Source organism: Bison bison, unplaced genomic scaffold, assembly GCF_000754665.1.
Source record: "Bison bison bison isolate TAMUID 2011002044 unplaced genomic scaffold, Bison_UMD1.0 scf7180017864349, whole genome shotgun sequence".
Taxonomy (NCBI): Eukaryota; Metazoa; Chordata; class Mammalia; order Artiodactyla; family Bovidae; genus Bison; species Bison bison.
This window is the reverse complement of record NW_011494921.1, coordinates 5,000,265-5,022,028: the sequence shown is the minus strand read 5'-3', so window position 1 is coordinate 5,022,028 and position 21,764 is coordinate 5,000,265. Positions and strand designations below refer to the sequence as shown.

The 21,764-nt window shown below is 48.3% G+C and overlaps 1 protein-coding gene across 4 annotated transcripts in view; it reads left to right on the top strand.

Annotated features, from left to right (window-relative positions):
- The first annotated feature begins 4,154 nt into the window (after positions 1 to 4,154).
- The window catches only part of NEDD4L (neural precursor cell expressed, developmentally down-regulated 4-like, E3 ubiquitin protein ligase), a 295,197-nt gene continuing 277,587 nt past the window's right edge, over positions 4,155 to 21,764 (top strand). For all 4 annotated transcript variants that reach the window (XM_010854760.1, XM_010854759.1, XM_010854758.1 and 1 more), the window contains exon 1: positions 4,155 to 4,302. In XM_010854760.1, the coding sequence (XP_010853062.1) occupies positions 4,273 to 4,302 (30 nt within the window). In that variant the 5' untranslated portion in view covers positions 4,155 to 4,272. The remainder of the gene's footprint in view (positions 4,303 to 21,764) is intronic.

Below are 21,764 nucleotides of genomic sequence, written 5' to 3'. Positions count from 1 at the left end.
TTCATTGAGAGAAGGGAGCCAGGGTGTCAGACTTCTTCCCTCCAGCTGCGTCTTCTTCCTGCTGCCTTGCTCCCCACAGGAGCTGAAGCCCGGCTGGCTCTTGTCTGAGGCCAGCCCTCCCCCAACAAGGAATCTTCTGTCACGTTCTCAAGGATGCCTCTCCTGAAGCTCGCTCTTTTTACCCCTGGATGACTCATTTCTTCCTTTCTTCTGGACTCTTCCAAATGGCATATAAACAGGCCTTGTAATGTTTCTCTCTGAAAATTTTCCTTAAAAATTCCGTGTTCCTCTCCAGCCATTGTCCTCTTGTGCTTCACTTGATAGGAGGTGATCCCTTCGAGAATAGATTCTGTTCGCTGCTGTCTACTTTCTTACCTTTTTTCCAAGCTTGTCAGTATGTCTGTTCCTCCTCCAATGACGAGGGTGACCGGTGGCTGTGACCTGGGTGGGACACCAGCCTTTGCTGCCCGCCTGTGCCGTCCAGGTGCCACATGTGGTCTCTCCTGTCTTCCTCCTCCTCCAGCTGCATTTGAAACAGCTCTCTCTGCTCCTGGAAGGCCTCCCAGCTCCTCTGCTGGTCTTTTCTTCCCTTGTGTTATGAATCATTCCTTCTCAGCTGCCCTCTGGTTCCTCCTCTCCTTCCAGGCCTCCAGGCGCCCAGGGTCGCCCCCCACCCCCCTTTTTTCTTCTGTACTCTGTCCCATGGCGTTTCAAAGCTTTAAGCACACGTCAGCAAGTGAGTTGATGTGTCTCAAACTGTACTACAAACCTGCACCCTTTGCCTCTGAACTCACACTTAGAGCCAGTTTCCCTCCTGACAGTCCATTTGATGGTCCATGGGAATCTCAAATGCAGCCTGGCCAAAGCAAGAGTATTAGGTTGCCAAAAAAATTCTTCTGGATTTTTCCATCATATCTTATGGAAAAACCCAAACGAACTTATTGGCCAACTCAGTACTTCCCTTCCTAGTCTGCCCCCTCCTCACCCAAAGTCTTGCCTCCCATCGCCTACTCAGTTTTTTAGTTAAAAACCCAGTTTGCCATCTTCTTTCATATTCCTCATCCAGTGATCGTAATCACAGAACACCTATTGAGGGCTTACTACGTGCCTTGCACTATTCTAAACGCTGGACAAAGCATGTCTTAAACTCCAGCGGAAGGCTGTTAGTATCCCGTTTTGCAGATGACAAAGCTCAGACACAGAGATTAAGTAGCTTGTCCTTAGTTACACATTTTCTAAGTGTTGGAATTAAGATTTGAGCCCAAGCACTGTGACTCTAATCCTGGGCTCCTAAGGTCTCTGGCCTCCGGCAGGAGGGGTGGCCGCTGAGCCTGTCTCCAGCCCAGCCTCCCCGCCTCCCCCCGCCACCTCCTGTCTGCAGCGATCTCTCCAAAGGAGAAATGAGATCCCGTCCCTTCCTCATCAGAGTTGGATCCCAAAGCTCGGGCCTGGCTCTCAGCCTCCTGTGATCGGCCCCCAAGCCCCCAGCCCCACCTCTCCACTCTCTGCCCTGCCCTGGTGCTGCCAAGAAAAGACAATGTGAGCCACGAACGCGAGCCATGTATGTACCCCGCCTTTTCTAGTGGTCCCCCTGCAAAGTCTTGTAAACCACAGATGATACGAGTTTTAATGTTTTCATTAATCCATCCTATCAAAAATATTTCAGCGTGGACTCAGTACTCACAAAAAAATTGAGATCTTCTTTACACTTTTCTTTTATACCGGGTGTTTGGGATGTGGTGGGTGTTTCGCAGTTGGAGCGTGTCTCACTTTGGGCTGGTCCCATTTCAGCAGCTGCGTGGGGGCACCCCCTTGCCCAGGGCTTGTCCCTCCTGCCAGCAGGCAGGGTAGGTGAGTTCCGGTCTTGGGGACTTGGCATCTGCTGTTCTTTTGCTTTGCACGCTCTTCCCCCCATCTTCACTAATTGCCCCCTTTAGTCTGGGAAGGTCTGTTGCTTGGAGAGGCTGGCCCCCAAATGGCGAGTTTTTCCCGAGTCATTCCATCCTTTTTAGGCTTCCATGCAGCAGTTACCCAAGCTGATTAGCCCCTCTTGGGAATCTCATCCCCCTGGGGGCACTCGCTCACCCCACTCCAGCCCCTTGGGGGGGTTCCCGCCCACCCAGCCTGTCCATGCTCTCTTGCTGGTGACTGTGAGTTTCTGTTTCCTTCCTGGGGTGGGTTAGGTAGACCTGGTGACTGTTTTTTGCTGCTCCCACTTATGACCTTTTCCTCTGCTCATCTCCTGATGCCATTGTGCTTTTTCTCTGATAACACTGCATGTTCTGGCATCCTCTGCCGCTTCCCGGGAATGGGCTGCACCTGCCAGTCAGGAAGCACTAGGCATGTGAGGCTAGTCAAGTTAAGATAATTAAAACTAAATGAAAGTTAACACTTGCGTCTTCAGTTGGTGTTTGGCACATTTGAGATGCTCGGTACCTGCATGTGACAGTCACCATGTAGGACATTCCCAGCATCATGAAAAGCTCTGCGGGCGGTGCTGTTCTGATGTTAGACAGCTACGTGGCTGCGTGAAATGGGTGCTGTTCTGATGTTAGACAGTTACGTGGCTGCGTGAAATGGGCTTTCCTGGTGGCTCAGATGGTAGTGTGGGAGACCTGGGTTTGATCCCTGGGTTGGGAAGATCCCCTGGAGAAGGGAATGGCTACCCACTCCAGTATTCTTGCCTGGAGAATCCCACGGACAGAGAGGAGCCTGGTGGGCTACAGTCCATGGGGTCAAAGAGTCGGACACGACTGAGCGACTAACACAGCGTAACACGTAGCCATGTGGCTGCACGGAAGCGCCAGCTTCTTTGTACCTTTCTTATCATAATTCATTTATTCATTTCAACATCCTTGGTTGTAGTTGGTTGTGAAATTGTTCTTCTCCCAGGAAACTTAACCAGGGGATGGGGGTAGGGGGAAGAACCCGTACTCTGAAATGGTTTCTATGGGGTGAATGGGAATTTATATGTCCAACTGCCTCTGAATACATAATACGGATGAGGCTCTGGACAACTGGGGTCCAAAATGATAGATTCCATTTTGAGTTAAAGACCGGTAGCTTCCGTCACACAGACAGAATGCAGGCGATGCCTGTTGCCGTTCCCTCTCGCACTGGGTTGCCTCTGTTCTGTCATCTGATTACCTGATGAATTGGTGCCGGAGACCCAGCCTGGCCTTTCCGGGTGTGCAGGTTTTTCCCTTTCCAATCGTGTTTGCTGTTATCACTGTGCAATGTTGGGATTCGGTGAACTGAAAACCCTTCCTGCTTAATGTTCTGTGGTTGAACAGCCCATTGAGATGCCTGGATCGTAAAAACACAGCCTCTCTCACGGCCGTTGAGGGCAGTGATGCTTTTGTTTTTCCTGGCCGAGCCTGGCCTTTGGATTACTGGGCACTGGCTCTCACTGTACACGGTTAATGATTTCCCACCTACAGTAACCCGCTCGGCCGTGAGCACCCGGTACAGTGTGGTTAGTTCCAAGCTATGAAGCGCCTGTCATGCGTGTACAAGGTTTTCTTATTAGAAGAGGGGATCTGGCAGGGGGTAAGATTTTCTGGCATGTTTTCAGAATAGTAAAATGAAGAAACAGATGACCCAGGTGAGATTTAACAAATAGCCTTGTGCCTGATCGCCTTATTGAACTTGTATATATTCATGCCGTTGGCTCAGTCCAGGTTGCTGATGGGAATGTCCTGAGAAAGCCGTCTGGACAGTTGATGTGTTTTCTTATGTGGAGTCTAACTGAGAAGTTCATGTCCAGCCTGGGCCTCGTGCATGTTCAGTTATCCACAGTGAGGGGAAACAGGACTTGATTCAGGGCAGCTGATTTCACTTGATTCAGAGCTCTCCACATCTGGCCTCTGAGTGTATGCCTATTGCCCTGGAATTGGTTATAGCTCTGTTTTCTAAGATCAGATAAAAGAATGGCAACACCTAATGGATCCGGCTCATCCTTTTGCTTGGTCACTCATCCATTGTTCTAGAAGCTTCTCCACTAAGATAGAAGACCCAACTAGGTTTCCACTTTTCTTTTCAGGCCCATCTCAGTCGGAGGGATTAAGTGTTAGAGTCTTAAGTCCCTTCCAGCTGGGGGGAGAGTGGACCCACAGATGATCTCATTAAGCTGTGTTTGTATGTGTTCTTCATAGAACTCTTGGAAGATGCGTCACAGACAAACCCAAATGTGGATCCTGTGACCCTCGCTGAACCAGATTCACCTCCGGGCCTCATTGTGACCTGCTTGGCTGACGGTCAGCAGGACTGCTGATGGAGCTGCGGCCCGATGCTTTTCACCAGGTCATGCGCTTGGCGCTTCTGTTTCGTGTTATCTCACGTACAGTGGCTCCTTGGACTCTTGGATTGAGGAGTTCTTGGATAGTTCTGGGAAGAGCTACTTAGAATTTTGGACCAGTTTCTCAACAAATTTGATTACATTGTTTGAGATTTTTTTTTTGTTTTTTTGAAGTATATATTTTAAAAGATTCTTTTTCTGTGAACCATTAAAAAAAAAAACAACTTAATTGAATTTGCTACGATACTGCTTCCATTGTACGCCTGTTCTACGCCTTGGCCTCTTAGCTCTGAGGCAGGTGCGATGTGAGCTCCCCAGCCAGGGATTGAACTCGCGCCCCCTGTGTTGGAAGGTGAGGTCTTAACCACTGGATTGCCAGGAAGTCCCTGAGACGTGTTCTTATATAAAGACATTCTGAAAAGGTGGGAGAGAGCATCCACTTTCTTTTCTGAAACAGGCCTCCTCGCTTCTTCCTGCCAGCAGAACCCTGCATCGGCTCTGGGTCCTTGTCTGGCTCCCTCTCCTCCTCTCTGGAGCAGAGGAGTGAAGCCGAAAGGACTCTGAAAGCTTGGGTTTTACCAGAGGAGATGGCAGTTCCTGACTCAGTGCTGGTTGGCCAAGTCTCTTGTTAGGGTTAGGGTTAGCTAGTCCTAGGTGTTCTAAAGCCTTTTAACCTTATCCTGAGTCTTACTGTCTCACCACCTAAAGTGCTGTTTCGCCACTCACTGAAAGGGAGAGAGACCTGTGGAACTTCCTTAGAGTGGATTATATGAATTATATGTGAGGCTGCCCCACGGGAATGAGTCCAAGGGACGCCGTATGTAAACGATTAGGTTGTTTTGCAGATGGGAGCTGACTCTCGAGTATAGCACTGCCACGGAGCCAGCGGTTTCCTGTTTGGTTGCTGTATAACAAAGAGCACTTGAATAATTTAGGGTCTTTACTTTTGAACCCTCATCAGTCAGATTGGGTAATGGTAAGGCTATGTTGCTGAAAGTGGGGTCTGGTTCCTCAAAAGCTCAAAAGCCAGTAAAGAGGCATGGAAGTTTGCTTTATTTTGGATGCTGGTAGGGGTGGGTTTCCTGTCCAAGGCCGACTCCTCCCACCACCCCTGACAACCAGGGGGCCAGAGCTTTTACAGATGGAAGGAGGGGGCTGCACACAGAACCACCGCAGTCAGCTCTGACAGTCCTCTTGAAATTGGTTATCGGGGGTCTGACCAGGGTTATCTTGATTGTCTTAGTACAGCTACTCTTCAGTTCCAGAGCTGGTTTGTTTGCATTCCTTGAAGGCCAGTTCTCGGAATTGTGGCAGCTTATGTCATGGCTGGGGCTTCCCTCGTAGCTCAGTCAGTAAAGAATCTGCCTGCAATGCAGGAGACCTGGGTTTGATCCCTGGGTGGGGAAGATCCTCTGGAGAAGGAAATGGCCACCTACTCCAGTATTCTCGCCTGGAGAATCCCATAGACAGAGGAGCCTGGTGGGCTCCATCCATGGGATGGCAAGAGCCGGACAGGAGTTAATGGCTAAACCACATGGCCTGGCTACAGTCTGGTCATCATGTAGTTAATGTCTTTCACCTGATGGAGGTTTCAGTACCTACGAGACAGCTCATGTGCTCTGACTCAGAATATTATCTGTAGCCCATGAAGAGGAACTGAAGGTCCTTGACTATGCTTACTGACCAAACTATTACTATTTACCAAACTATTACTATTTATTCTTGGACTGTTATCCTTTGTTTCTGCATTTTCTCACTCCTCTGATTAAACTTGTTTTTTGGCTAAAGTTTTTCTGCAGACAAAAGGCAGGCAGAGGACATGGCAGGCCAAGGGCCATAGGGTTACCCTGTGCTAGAATGCTCCTAGCAAGTTAATTAACTCACTGTACATTATCTAGTTTCCTCATCCAGAAAGTGCCTTAATCATATAACCGAGAGCCATGAAATTTAAGGAATTAATAAGTATATTAATAAATATATGGTGCTTGGCATATGGCCAGCCCTCAAACTGATCCCAGATGCATTTCTGGGTGTTAGAAAGGTCTTGGTGTTACTCTCTGGTTTTTGTTTTGATTTGATTTGTTTCCTGAAGGTGATGAAAGTATCTGTGATTTGCTTTTTTGGTTTAACGCTTTTGTTTGTGGACGATGTCAGAGTTACAAGACAGTTTGTCAAAAGTGACTGTAATATATGTGGTAGGGTAGAGGCTTGAGATCCTTAGTGAGATCAGACAGATTGATCAGGAAATCATTCAATTTGAATAGTGAATGTTGGTTAACTCATATTTAGGAGGTTAATAGTTTAATAGGGGCATCAAAAACCATAGTGTGCTTCCCCAAACCAGGTGGAGGGGCCTCTCTTCTCTGCAGATTTCAGTGATCCGTGGTGCTCCTCTAGGCCTGGCAGGTAGTAGTCGGTATATACTCGTCAAATGAAGCGTGGAAGGAGAAGGAGTGACAGCTGAGCGTTGGGTATCTTTTCGGATTTATTTGGGAGATCCTGTTTGACCCTCATGGAATTCTTACGGTTTTATACACTGAAATGTTATCTTCTTAAAAAGCTGTTTTGAAGTTTTGAGCAAAAGGGCTAGTTAGGAGAATGAGCTCCTCAAGTTTCTTGCTGAACCGTTTTAACTTCTGTTTGCAGAGCTGCAGACCTTGCCAAGGGTTTTCCACGGCCCCACTTTGACTCTGGGAGAAGGCAGTGGCACCCCATTCCAGTACTGTTGCCCAGAAAATCCCATGGATGGAGGAGCCTGGTAGGCTGCAGTCCATGGGGTCGCTAAGAGTCAGACACGACTGAGCGACTTCACTTTCACTTTCCACTTTCATGCATTGGAGAAGGAAATGGCAACCCACTCCAGTGTTCTTGCCTGGAGAATCCCATGGACGGAGAAGCCTGGTAAGCTGCAGTCCATGGGGTCGCACAGAGTCGGACACGACTGAAACGACTTAGCAGCAGCAGCAGCAACCTTGACTCTGGCCTGGGGGGTGGATGTCTCTTCCCTTTATAGATGAGGTCAGAGCTAGTGGAATGTAAAGGAACTTGTTCACAAACCATGTGCCAGATCAAGTGGTGGGTCAGGACTTGAACTCAAATCTTGTTACTTTGGATCAGGTGCTCTTAGCATTTACGAGTGTGTTTGTGTGTGTGTGTGTGTGTGTACCTTTGTGGGAAAAGGTATATGTATTTAAATAAGAAGCTAAACTCCTAAATTGCAAATTGATTTTTTCCTTAATACGCTAATGTTCATAATGAAGCAGAGGTACCCTTTCCATTTCATCCACACGAAACTGCCTTATCTGGGTTTCACGTGATGGTGGAGAAGCCAGGGTGTTAGGCGCACCCTCTGTGCTAGCCCACGTTCAGACCACTTTATGAGTAGAGTAGGAGCTCATGTAATCCTCATAACGAGTCTCAGAGAGAGGTATTAATTTGCATTCCCCTTTGGGGATGAGGTTGTGAGGTAGGGAGAGTCGAGCTTCATATTCTTAATTCTGCTCTCATGTGTCACACCAATCAAGCAGAGGAATTCCACTTCTTAAGTGGAATTTCAGAATTACTCCTTCTCCTTTCAGAACTGGTGTGGCTGTGAGGGGACTGTGCCCTTTGTACCCTCAATTCAAGGGTTTCACGTGTTGCTGGAATTGCCTGCTTCTGCATTTCTGTCTCCTTGAAAGCAATGACGGGCCATCTTATGCATCTAATACCTAGACGCATAGTACCATAGCCTCTGCTATGACGCCCGTCCAGAGTAAAGCCCCATTGCAATGCCATGAATAAATGAAAGAAGGGGGAGGTGAATGTGGAGGACGACTGATGACGTGGTGCATCTTCTCAGTATCGTGAGATCTGCGGTGATTCTGGCCTCACGTCGTAATGTTTATTGTTGAGTCGCTCAGTCATGTCCGACTCTCTGTGACCCCATGGACTGTAGCCGCCAGTCTCCTCTGTCTGTGGGATTCTCCAGGCAAGAGTCCTGGAGTGGGTTGCCGTGATGTTTTTCCTATTGAGGGAGTGTGCTTTTTAGGCTGTACATGAGTGTGTGAGCCTCTTCTTAGAGGCAGGGCTGAGCTGCGTCTTTGATGTCTTTTTTGGTTTGCTCTTCTGATTCTAAATTCACTTTGAGATGGAGGCCATCTGACCTTGAACTGAGAGAGAAAAATCACCTTTTTTCTTTTTTTTTCCCCTGAACCTCTGTTGGTGCAGATTGTAAAACTCCAAGTTGTAATCTCAAGCATTCTACAAAAACTAACCTTTGGCATACTTGGCTGCAGCCAGCCTCTTTCTAGTAAATTCCCCCCTGGTTCTTGGCTTTTCTGGTGGAATTAACACATTGACAAAGTTTTCTTCATTTGTATTCCTGGTGCGTGGGCTTGAATATCCTTCACCCCTTGCTTTGTGGGATCTTTTTTGTTTGTCTTCGATGAGAGTTTTAATGAAAGAGAAGCCAGAAACCACACCTTGTGTGGGAAGAACAGGAGCATGTCTCCAGCAGAGAGACCACAAGTTATTCAGAGGGTCACTGCCTAGGGATTCCTGAAGAAGACACTGGATTTACATCGTGCTCACTGATGTAAACGCCTCTGGAGTGATTGGCCAGGAAGCTGAATGCCTGCTCCTCCTGGCGGCTGAACACTGTAGTCCCCACATCCACTTCGGGATCAAAGGAATCCGTGTAAACTCAGTTTGAAATGTTTGTGTCTTAGAGGTAAAGCTAGTAGATAATGAAGATAATTGCTCACATGCTGAGGGTGTTTCCTGTGTTTGCTGCGGATGTTAGTAACAGTTTCGGCTCTCTGTGGGAAGCGGTTTTCTCACTTAATCAGTCGGCAGAGAAAGTGCTTCAGGGATGACTGTTCTGTGTGAGCAGAGAAAGTGGGGTCTCCTCCTGACCAGGCTTACCTATAAAGGGGTTTTAATGACAAATAATGGTTTGCTTTCTCGGGGGCTGGTGCGGTTGCTTGTTTGTTTCCTAAGTGCCCTCTCCCTTCCCAGGTTCATGCTGGGTTGGGGGTAAGGTAAAAGTTGTTGCAGGAAGGAGGACCCCTTCCAGGGCCCGAAACTGGGCTCTTGTCCAACACTCGGAAATGAATTGTCCTAGGAGACACGTGTGCTGACAAAGCAAGAGATTTTATTGGGAAAAGGCACCCGGGTGGAGAGCAGGAGGGGAAGGGAACCCAGGAGAACTGCTCTGCCACATGGCTCGCAGTCTCAGGTTTTATGGTGATGGGATTAGTTTCCGGGTTGTCTTTAGCCAGTCATTCTGGCTCAGAGTCCTTCCTGGTGGTGCACGCCTTGTTCAGAAAGATGGATGCCAGAGAGAAGGATTCTGGGAGGTGGTCGGACAGGTGGTGTCTCCTTTTGACCTTTCCTGACCTCTTCCAGTTGGTGGAGGCTTCTTAGTTCTGGGTTCCTTACCCGGACCTCCTGTCGTAAAACAACTCATGCAAATGGTTACTGCGGTGCCTGGCCAGGGTGGGTGGTTTCAGTCAGTGTGCTTCCCCTAACAGGGTGACCCAAAGAGGTCGAAGTTGGGGAATGGCGAATGAAGGGGTGGCAGTCTAGGAGCTCCTGACCAGGATACAGTGGTCTTTCAGGGATGGAGACTTTGATACGGTTTGAAATAGTGAGCGGGACGGGTTATGGAGTAAGAGGGGTTTGAGTAAACTCTTCAGGTTTAAGGTAGCTGGAAAGAGAAGGACCAGGAACATTCTAGAAGGACCCAGAGAAGCCCATGGACTCAGGCATTGAGACATCAGGAACATGAGGAGAGGCTGTTCCAGACCCAGCACTGCTCTCGTACCTCCTTGCGGGCGCTTCTCTGTCTCATCAACTCCCTCGAAATGTACAACCCCGAACGGAACAGGTTATCCCCAGGTAGCCAAGCTGAGAGTGTTTGCCACTAAAATGGAATCATAACCTGATTTCATTAATTCACAGGGAGGAGATAAAAGTCAAGAAATGGATGAGATTTTTTTTTTTTTTTAAAGAATTTCTCCCGTATTGTTTTTCTTAAATGTTTGCTATCTGCTATTGTGTATTTACGTTGAATTCAAGGTTAGAATGATGTCTGATCTGGCAAAAACAAGTGTCAGCAATATTTGTTACTGGATTGACGGAGTCCCCGAAAGACCTCCCGTAAAGCTGATGTGCTGGTACTTACCCTTGCACTTAGAATACTTGGCCCTCGAAAAATGCAGATTCTGCTTGGATTTGCTGTTTGAATGGCCAGAGGTTGTGTTTTGCAGTCTTCGTATGCCTGCTGCAGGTGTCCTAGGGCTGAGCTGGGAGGAGAGCGTGCTGATTCCTGTTTGTCTGCCCCCACTGAGCGTGAGACCTTCAGTTACAGGCCTCCCAGTATGCTTGGCTGTTGATTTTGTGGGAGAGAATCCTTCATGAACTGAAACTTTGGATGAGGTAGGGAGGTGGGCTGGTAGATTCAGTAGATATTCTGTTCTATTAATTTCATAATCAGAAAAGTATATTTAAACTCAAGCATATTTGGTTTTTTTTAAAAATGAAATACAGTGAAAAAAGTTTAAAAAAAAAGTGAAAGTGAAAAGCCCTCTTTGTCTGTGGTTGTTAGGAATAGATTTAGGGGTCACAGAAGGGTGTCTTTTGTCTTTATTACTTGATAATAACTCAGGTCGCTCTGCTTTCTGGTCGAGCCCTATAGGTCTGGCTGAGTAAGAACAGCTGTGTGGCGAGAACTCAACTTGAGAGCAGCTGTGCTCTTACATCTGCTTCCTTGCTAACCTCTAAAAGAGGGGGAAGTCTATGAGGGATGGTGGGGCTCCCCTCTCCAACCCAACCCACCCCAACCACGTGTGGGGTGTGGGGGAGGAGTGGAGAGAGCTGAGCTGGTGAGGTGAAGGTTGGGGCTTTGTGGGTCATCAGGGCCCCTGGGGCTGGGGGAGTTTTCCAAAGGGTGTTAGCATTATATTTATGTTTTGGCTCCGTCACTCTGGTTCGGGGCTTCCCTGGTGGCTCAGATGGTAAAGAATCTGTGTGCATTACAGGAGACCTGGGTTCAATCCCTGGGTCTGGGAGATCCCCTAGAGAAGGGAATGGCTACCCGCTCCAGTATTCTTGCCTGGAGAATCCCATGGGTAGAGGAACCTGGTGGGCTACAGTCCTTGGGGACTCAGAGTCGAACAGGACGGAGCAAATAAACAATGAGAGCAGCCTTGGTTCAGCCTTCACTGTGCTGAAAGAGGGCGAGGGCAGACAGGCAGGGACACAGTTAGGAGCTTGTCCAGTCATCGAGGCGAGAGATGCTGGTGGCCTGAACAAGGCTGCAGCATCTAAAGGGCGGATGGGTTGACAAGGCACCCACAGCTGGCTCCAGAGGACTTCCGTGTGTTCAAGAACAGAGTCCCCCGCCTGCAGTCCTACAGGGGATTATGTGCATGAAAAGTGAAGGCTGAAAATTAGTTGCACAGACCAAGGAACCCCTCGAGCTGGGGTCGGTGAAATTTTCTTTACTGGATTAGATCATAATTCCCAAGGCTTATAAAAGCCCACTGTTTGCCCCACAAAGGACCACGAGCATGAGGGAACACACAGTATGTTCCCGCATCATATTACAAAAATGCAGATCAGTGCCGCGTGCAGTCAAAACTCCAATAAGATTGGTTCCTTTGTCGAGTGATCAATGGATTCTTTTGTCCATTTTGGAGCACAGGATTCAAGCACACCACACACAGTGGCGTGTTTGAAGTGTTTTTCTCAGAGGAGGAATGCCTGCCTCGTGTAATCCATCCAGTCCGCCCCCCTCCTCCCTCTTGTAGCAAAGTTCTGATGAACGGAGTCTTTGTGCAGCCCTCGGTCACCCGTGCGTCTCCGCTGGAGATAAAACAGGTGCAGTTGCCCTCGCTCAGAGTTGTCAGTTATTTTTCTGAGACTCTTGGAGGCCTTAGAGGCAGGGTTCAGAATTTCGTTATGCTGCAGACGACTGTTTGGTGGTCTGTGGTTCTGATGAGAGTGCCATGTGGAAGAGCATGGGTTTGGTGGGCAGAGAGCCCTGGGTTTAATGGAGATCTGGCCCCCTCCAGCCTGAGCCCCACACCTCCCACCTCGGTTTTATCCCATGTTAGGAGAGAAACAGCGACACTTTCCTGTTGGGCTGGTTGGGAAGGTGGTCTTGGCCAGATGTCTCCCCATCTCTGGCCTCTAAGGAAGGGCCGACGCTTTGCTGGTGCTGACCTGCATGAGGAGGGCTCACCTGCAGATAAAGGGTGATGAGGGCAGTTAGTTACCTTACAGGGGGCTTCGCAACGTGTTTTCAAAGCACCTTTTATTGTCTCTCAACCGTAAGGCTAGGAGAGAAAGCAATATGAATTACTGATTAGCGAAAACAGGAACTGTTGCACAGTATTGTCACAGAGAGCAAGATTGATTTGGGCAGGGGGGAGATGATGAAACGAGTAATCTTGAATTAGAGAATAAAATAAAATTCCTCTATAACATCAGGGGTGATGTGGAAACGAGGCAAAAAAGATTCCTCTTTTGTTGGATAGAGTCCAGCTACAGTCTTTTCTTTTAAAAACCTTCAAGTGCTGTATTGCTTCATTTGGCGATGGTTTACGCTGGTTTCCTGATTGTGTGCAAAAATAATTGGGATTCATATGAAGAAATTCTGTTTCTCCCTCTAGATGAGTGTTATGAGTATGTCATGTGTCTAGTGTTATGAGTAATACATCCTTGTGTTTTATCTGTATATATCACTTAAACTGAGTGTAGCTAATAGGAATATTGGGGAAATTTCCATCTCTTGTCCCCAGTTTCCAAATTAAAAATGTGAAATGGTCTTCGTCTCCATGCCGGTGGTTGGAAAGCGTGGCTGGGCTCTTACGTGCCCAGCTGCCATCTGATGAAACGGGCTGTGAAGACAGTGCAGCCCTGATTTGTGAAAGCAAGTGTGAGGTTACGTCCTGGCGAATTTCAGATAAATGTCGCGCTGGCAGGCGTCTGGTCCGTTGTCTTTTCCGCCTCCCAAAACTTCTAATTGAATTTGAACCACCCATTTTAAAAGTCTGATTCTAATGTAATGTCTGTGATTTTGTTTGGTTTTCCGAAGGAAGAATCTTGTGTCCTCCTGTTGGGGTGTTTAGGGAGCTCATATTGACCGATTTCTCTGACTTGTTACAGTCTCACAAATGGATCCCAATGCTGTAAACCTCAGAGAATGTCTGAATGGCAGAGTTTGAAACTCAAGCCGTCCAAAAGAGAGTTTGGGGAATCTTACCTTGTTCTCTGTTTTGTAGAGACAACTGCATTTAATAACATTTCTCATTAATGGCTCAACGGAGTCTGCATGTTCAGGAAAAGATCTTTCCACTTGCCATTTTAAAATGTCCGATATTTAAGGCATGTTGAGGCCCAGATAATGAGGACTCTTGAAATGAAAATTTAATTTCACATCTCCTTGGACAGGAACTTGAAAGGGGAACTTGAAAATGACAGGCCTCATCTTTCGTTATTTCTCTAGTATTTCTAACTCCATTTAACAGTGTCCTCTAGCTCAGATGTTTATTGACTATCAAGCCATGAGTATGTGGATGCTGGCAGAGTCTTTAGAAATGGAGGTTGGGAGAGGGGAGACCAGACTACATGACTGGGTCAGAGGTGCAAAGTGGGCAGGCACCCGGTTAGCGGTCAGGAGACCCGGCTCCCTGTTCTGAGTTGGAAATGACCGTGGTGATATCCTCCTGTGTGCTTGGCACTGTCCTAGCTACTGCGTGCCTTATCAGCTGTCCTAGCAACCCTCCCAGATAGAGGATTCTGTTTCTATTTGCTGAGAGGGAAATTGAGGCTCCCTCATGTGTCCGAGGTCGTAGAGCTGGAAGTGCCCCTCCTCTGTTGTGATGTCAGATGACTCACGCTCATTGGATCCCAGCTGCCCCCTCTCTCCAAAGGGTGGGGGTATGGCATCAGTATTATCTCTTGAACTAGAAATTCCTGTACTTTTCAGAATTGTTTTGGGAAAAGGGCAGTTTCCTTCCATATTTCTTATCAGCAGTGATGACAGTTGGCTCTGGGAAAGGCTCTAAGGGTCTCTGGGTTACGGTATTTCACAGACCCAGTGCCAGGGATGATGGGATACTGTTTGAAGGTCATCCAGTAAAGCTCCCCAGGGTGAAGGGGCAGGAGAATGTTAGTGCTCTGGGGACCCCCATGGGCCGGGCCGGCCTGTGTCCTGTGTTCGTGTCTTTGGAAGCTGTGACGGATGGAGGCATCGTCAGGGAGTAGGATCAATCCTTGCTGCCAGTGGTCCTTATAAAGGGGCCATAGTGGTGGGTGTGTGGCAGGCAAGCCAAAGGATTTCTACAGCTGTCCAAGGACAGGAGGCTCGAGGGCCCGCTTTAGAATTTTGCAGATACCCAGGCCTAGTACCATAAGGCTCTGCGTTGTCCCCACTTGGGTACGAGGGGAATTAACTAACATTATCTGGAAATTGGCCTTTCCCTGTGCTTAATAGGGACCTAAAACACTGCTTTGTTCTTGTTCCTTTGCTAAGTCGTTGTGTCTGACTCTTTGCAACCCCATGGACTGTAGCACTCCAGGCTTGTCTTTCACTGTCTCCCGGAGCTTGCTCAAACTTATGTCCATCGAGTCGGTGATGCCATCCAACCATCTCATCCTCCGTTGTCCCCTTCTCCTCCTGCCTTCAGTCTTTCCTAGCATCAGGGTCTTTTCCAATGAGTTGGCTTTTTGCATCCGGTGGCCAAAGTATTGGAGCTTCAACATCAGTCCTTCCAAAGAATATTCAGTTGATTTCCTTTAGGATTGACTGGTTTGATCCCCTTGCTGTCCAAGGGACCCTCACAAGCCTTTTCCAGCACCACAATTCAAAAAGGCGCTCAGCGTTCTTTGTGGTCCAACTCTCACATCCGTACATGACTACTGGAAAAACCATAGCTTTGACTATATGGACCTTTGTGGGCAAAGTGATGTCTCTGCTTTTTACGACACTGTCTAGGGTTCTCACAGCTTTCCTTTAGGTATTAGTGAGTCATGGTTTTCCACCTGGAAATAGACCGAGTGCTTCTGTTGACGTTTTTGTTGTTGGAATTGTATCTGGGATGAATCTCTTGATTTTATTTTTTGGGGGGGACCAAAACAGAATATTCTGCCCCAAATATTATTTTACGACTATATATTGAGAGCAACATCTTTTTATTTTCCAGTTTGTTCTTATTTACCAACCTCTTGGAAGCATTATGGCGTTCAGAGAAGATGCTAGGTTGTCTCAGTTCAATTCAGTTGTGTCCAACTCTTTGCGACCCCATGGACCGCAGCACGCCAGGCTTCCCTGTCCATCACCAACTCGCTTGCTCAAACTCATGTCCATCGAGTCGATGATGCCATCCAACCATCTCATCCTCTGCTGTCCCCTTCTCCTCCTGCCATCAATCTTTCCCAGCATCAGGTTATCTACTTTACTTTAAAGTTATTTATTGGATGTCCTGATTATAAAAGTATTTGTTCACTGAAAAGTCAGAAATCATAGGATAAAAAAGAAGGATAAATGACCCACCATCTCACTGGACTGAGGTAGGAGCAGTTGCAGTTTTAGCATGCCTGGACCTCGCTCTCTGCACACCACCATCCTGGTTGGGAGGCAGCTGCTCTCAGGGCAGAGCTGGGCCCATCTTGGTGGTACTGAGTTCCCAGCACCTGGAGGGGGGCCCGGTGCACGGAGCGAGCTCCAAAATGGTGTGTCGAGTCGCACGTGCAGTGCTGCCAGTCAGCATCCAACAGAGGGGACCTCACCCTGGGAGCTGCCCACACAGGGGTGGGAGCTAAAAGAACAAAATATCTGCAGGAAAGAGGCACCACGCTCGGGCCTGGGGGACCCCAGGGCAGAACTGGAGTGGCCTGAACCCAGGACTGTGGGCAGCCCAGCCAGGATGGCGCTGACCCCTGCGGAAGAAGTGCTGTCCACATATGGCAGACACTGCAGGGCAGGGCGGGGGGACGCTGAAGGACGGAAGAAGCTGGGTCTCTGGTGCTGCCAGGGCGGCACTGACCAAGGCAGGGCGGATGTCTCTCTCCTCTCGGCAGGAAGCTGGCCAGAAAGCGGGGCTGGGAAATGCAGTTTGTAGGATGCTGGTCCCACTGTTCCACAGCAGAGAAGGGAAAGGGTGGCTTTGGAGTCGTGGAGACAGCCAACAGCCAGCGCTGCCTGGCATTTTTAAGAATTCGATCTGGAATCCGGTTTTGCTCTGTGCTGCTGTGTGTGCTCAGTCATGTCTGACTCTTTGTGACCCTGTGGACTGCAGCCCACCAGGCTCCCCTGTCCATGGGATTCTCCAGGCAAGAACACTGGAGTAGGTTGCCATGCCCTCCTCCAGGGCATCTTCCTAACCCAGGGATTAAACCCACGTCTCTTGTATCTCCTGCTTTGGCAGGAGGGTTCTATACCACTTGCACCGCCCAGGAGGCCCAGTTTTGCTCTGTTCTAATGAAATTTACATTTTTGCTGCGAATAGTACATCATGGGCATCTTTCTGTATCACTAGACACGGCTCTGCATGCTTTCTCTAGGGTCCCGATTCTGGAGTCAGATTCCAGCTGAACTGCTCATTAGCTGTATGACTGGTCAGTTTATTTAATGATTTAGGCAACATTTTCCTCATTTGTAAAATCTAACGAATTGTGAGGATTTAATGAAGTTATGTCTCAAAATATGATCACTTTACCCAGGTGTGATAGTACTTGATGGCGATAATAAAAATAATAATGACAGTTATCCAATCATTCCCAGATGATGTTTAATGAATTTTTTTGGCCTTGATGAATATTCATATAACTACATCTTTGCCTATTTGTCTGGGTCTTTCTGCAAAAAGTGGACTGTTGGCATCAGAGTCTTTGCTGCTCAAAGCTAGGCTGGTCATATATCGATATTTTACTAGATTGCCTTCTAGAACTATTATATCAATTTTTAATCTGACTTCTAACAGTACCTGTCTCCTCTACACTCTTACCAGTCTGGATATGGTTATTCTTTTTGCTTGTCGTCAATCTGCTTGATTGAAAATGTATGCTTGTTTTTGTTTGCATTCTTTTGATTATTGGCAAGTTTGAAATTGTCTTTCCTAGACTCGGATGGCAACAGTTCTGCTTGTCATCAAGTACCTGGGGCCTGGACTGCTCACTGGCAAGTCCACCAAGACCAGTTTTCTCAAACTCACTCAGCATCGCTTTTCTCCCTGGAGAACAGGATTAGAGGAGTCATGCCCATCTCACAGGGTGACGGTGAGGGCTAAGAACGTGCCAAAGTGTCAGATCAGTGCCAGACTTTGTGTAGCTACCCTTCTAGCTAACTTGTTAACTTCAGCTCTTCCTTCCATTGTTGGTCTGTTGATTTTAGAAAGGTGAGTTGGAGAGACGAGCAGCTTGAAGAGGGGGTTTTGAGAAACAGAGCATTTCTGGGTAGGGGTGAAGTCCAGCATGGCAGCGGGTAGCCGAGGTGGAGCGTGGGTGGAGATGCTTGTGGATCTCGTGCCCATTTGTGAACAGAGGTGCCCATGGGCTTGGGCCCTGACATCAGGCAGGATCAAGGAGGATCTGAGCCAGGGAGGAAGGTTCCAGAGTCACCTCTGAAGAGGGGAAGGGATGGGGCGTTGGGTGGTTGGCCAGATGGTCTGTGGATAGAATGGCAGAGTGAGCTCTTTGTGTCAGCAGGGGACCCAGTGGTGTGGAGGTGAGAAGCTCAGTTTTGGCCCGCCCCGGGGCCTGTCCTCTGTGCTGAGCTATGCTTTCAGTGTGACACGGACATGGGGGGAACATATGTAAAAGGATGAAGGTCAAGGAGGTGCTGATGGGCTGGCGCAGAGGTGGGGAGGGCCTGGAGTTGGTGCAGGGCTGCTATGGCCCTGCAGGTCCCCACACTCCAGCCTGGTTGCCAGCCCTGTGCTCGGTTTAACGCCCTTGAAATTTCAGAGTCTTGAAAGTTTGGGACAAAGGGCCCATGTTTTCGTTTTCCACTGGGCCCTGCAAATTGTGTACGCTTCCAGAAAGGACGTGTGGAGCAGAGGTGGGCGGGCAAGTGGACCCAGGTGGGCGCGGTTGGAGGCAGAGACCCCGGAGGCTCCGTGCTGGAGGCTGAGGTTCGCTGTCTCGGGATCCAGGTGGAGCCCAGTGAGCTTAGGCTGGTGCCGGAGGCCCCGGGACTGGGAGGGTTTTCTTGCCGAGAAACAGGATGCTTTGCAGTGCAGCGGATCCCTTCAAGAATGTGGTTGTACCGGCTCGGGTTCTGGAACAGGGCTTCTGCAGGCTGACGCCGTTGACCCTTGTGTGCTTGGTTGTTCAATTGTGTCCTGTCTCTGTGTGAACCCATGGACTCTAGCCCACCAGGCTCCTCAGTCCATGGGATTTCCCAGGCAAGAATATTGGAGTGGGTTACCATTTCCTCCCCCAGAGGATCTTCCTGACCCAGGGCTTGAACCCACGTCTCCTGCATTGCAGGCAGATTCTTTACCCACTGAGCCATCAGGGACTGTTGGGCTGGGTGATTCTACATTGTTGGGGGCTGACTTGTGAGACTGGAGTGGCCTCATTTTAACTTAAACACCTCCATCTAGGCCTTATCTCCAAATAGAGTCACACCCTCAGAGGCAGGGATTTGAGGCATCAACATATGGATTTTGGGGTGGGAGTAGAGGAGAGGAGGGCCACACCCAGTTCAGCCCACAGCACTGATCTAATTTTATGGCTTTGTGACAGTAGACCAATGAACAGCGGCTTCTTAGATCTTTCTTAGAAGAAAGGTGAATCCGTACTTGGGCTGTTTGAAGATCTCATTATCAGATTGCTGTAAGAAGTTGCTAAGACTTTAAATGTCCCTTGACCTGATGATGCACTGCTCATGGTCTCACATGTTCAAGGAGACGAACCTTTATCCTGAGTGCAACCACTCAGGAAGCAACAGATGCTTTCTGATAAACCTCCTTCCAGCTGTATCATTACATAAATGGGAAGGGACAGAAAACACTTGCTTGCACAGAGAAAAAAAATGACATTAAAAGTGACATTTAAAGGACTTCCCAGGCGGTCCAGTTGTTAAGACTCCATTCTCCCAGTGACATAGAGTCAAGCTATGGTTTTTCCAGTAGTCATGTACAGATGTGCGAGCTGGACCATAAAGAAGGATGAGTGCAGAAGAATTGATGCTTTTAAACTGTGTGCTTGGAGAAGTCTCTCGAGAGTCCCTGGGACTGCAAGAAGATCAAACTAGTCAATCCTAAAGGAAATCAGTCCTGAATATTCATTGGAAGGACTGATGTTGAAACTGAAACTCCAGTACTTTGGTCACCTGATGCAAAGAACCAACTCATTGGGAAAGACCCTGATGCTGGGAAAGACTGAAGGCAGGAGGAAAAGGGGACAACAGAGGATGAGATGGTTGGATGGCATCACCGACTCAATGGACATGGGTTTGAGCAGGCTCCGAGAGTTGGTGATGGACAGGGAGGCCTGGCGTGTTGTAGTCCATGGGGTCACAAAGAGTCAGATACGACTGAGCAACTGAACTGAATCGAACAGTTTACCAACTTGCCTCTCCTTTGAATCTACCAACACACGGTCTAGGAGACACCCATGCCAAACTCTTCCTGCTTCTAAATGAGATCTTGTCCCTTGCAGAGACACATTTTATACCTTTTGCAAGGCCTTTGCTGTCCTTCAGGTCCATCTATAAAGAGCCTGTCCTGCTTATGAGGGTGATTTTAAAGTTCTTAAAATTGTTATCAAATGAGAGGAACCAACCATCCATCCACAGGATGATAAAGCTCATGATACAACTGGTCCACTCAGAGGGACCCTGGAGCCAGACCCCTTCTACAGCCTGGACCAGCTCATTTCTCCTCCCCTCCCCGCAAATCCCTGAGGGTGCAGAAGAGCACCAGCCACCTGCCCTTCAAGTGGCTGTTCAGAGCCATGAAATTCATGCGTTTCCCACACTGGACCAGTGTGCGGTCCCTGCAAGGTTCTATGCAGGAAGAGGTGCTGAGAAGCCACAGGGCTGGCATGGAGCATCTTCCTGGAGTACCAATCCTTCGAAAAGTCTTGATGGATATGGCAGTGGTTCTCAGAGTGTGGACCCCCAACCACCCAGCATCACCTGGCCACTTGGTGGAAATGCCTATTTTCAGGTGCCACTCAAACCCTCCAGAAACAGAATCCCTGGGGCTGGGATCCAGTGATTTGCACATACAAACTCCCAGGTGATTCTGAAGCTCCATGAAGTTTGAAAAAGAATATTCTATTAAAACAAAGCATCATGCAACCAAACGGGCAATTTGCATCTGCTTTAAGATCTCCCATTTTCAGGGACAGGCTTAGTCCTCTCTGCCAGGGAAAACTTGGACAGAAAATGTGAGAGGTGCCAATGAAATTTCTAAATGCAGGGGGCCCCAGATCCGCATCTCCGACCCTAACCTCCCTTCCTCCCGAATCCCTGAGTCTCTCTGTCTCTGAGCCAGCAATGCGGGAAGAAAGACTGGGATCTGTACTCCAAACTGAACAGATTCTCAGTGTTCATCTCCTTCCTCTGTTCCAACACCTCAAAGCTTCGCAATAACTCTTACCAGGAATCACTGTGTGGGAGAAAGTGAAAGAAAGAAAGTGAAGTCGCTCAGTCGTGTCCGACTCTTTGTGGCCCCATGAACTGCAGCCTACCAGAGTCCTCTGTCCATGGGATTTTCCAGGCAAGAATACTGGAGTGGGTTGCCATTTCCTTCTCGAGGGGATCTTCCCAACCCAGGGATTGAACTCCGGGTCTCCCACATTGCCGTCAGACACTTTACCATCTGAGCCAACAGAAACCCAAACTCTTCCAACAGTTCCTCCAGCATGGCGAAAGGAGGGACTCCTCTCACTTTGAGTGTGATTCGTGTCCACCGTGCCTGAGTAGTTCAGCGTTTTTTAATTTCTCTGAAAAGCACTTATTAAACTTTTATAATGAGAAACTGTTTTCATGAGGAGGTAGAAGCAGTTTATGCCTCCATAGATTGTTTTCTTTATGTCATCTCATATTTACCCAGTCTTGCTGATTCTATCCCATGGTATAGATGCTTTGATACTCAACTGCATCACATATGTGTGTGTGTGTGTGTGTGTGTATGTATATATATATATATATGAAAAATATATTTGAATCACCCCCCCCCAACACTGCAGTATTTCATTCTCTTCCTGTGCTGATCCATCAGCCCTCAGACAGCCCTGGTCAGCATCAGGCCAGGGCTCTCTTGTGATCACTGTCCCCCACTCCACCCTCTGCCATAGTCCTCTCTTGGCGCTCAGATTCCACAGGCTCATTTCAAAACTGAGTCAACTCCGTTACTATTCACACTTGTCCCTGTGTGTCCAGTATGACTTAAAATACTAATCACCAAGTCCAGGCCACGCCCACTACCTATACACACACGTGTGCGCGCATACACGTACAATGGTG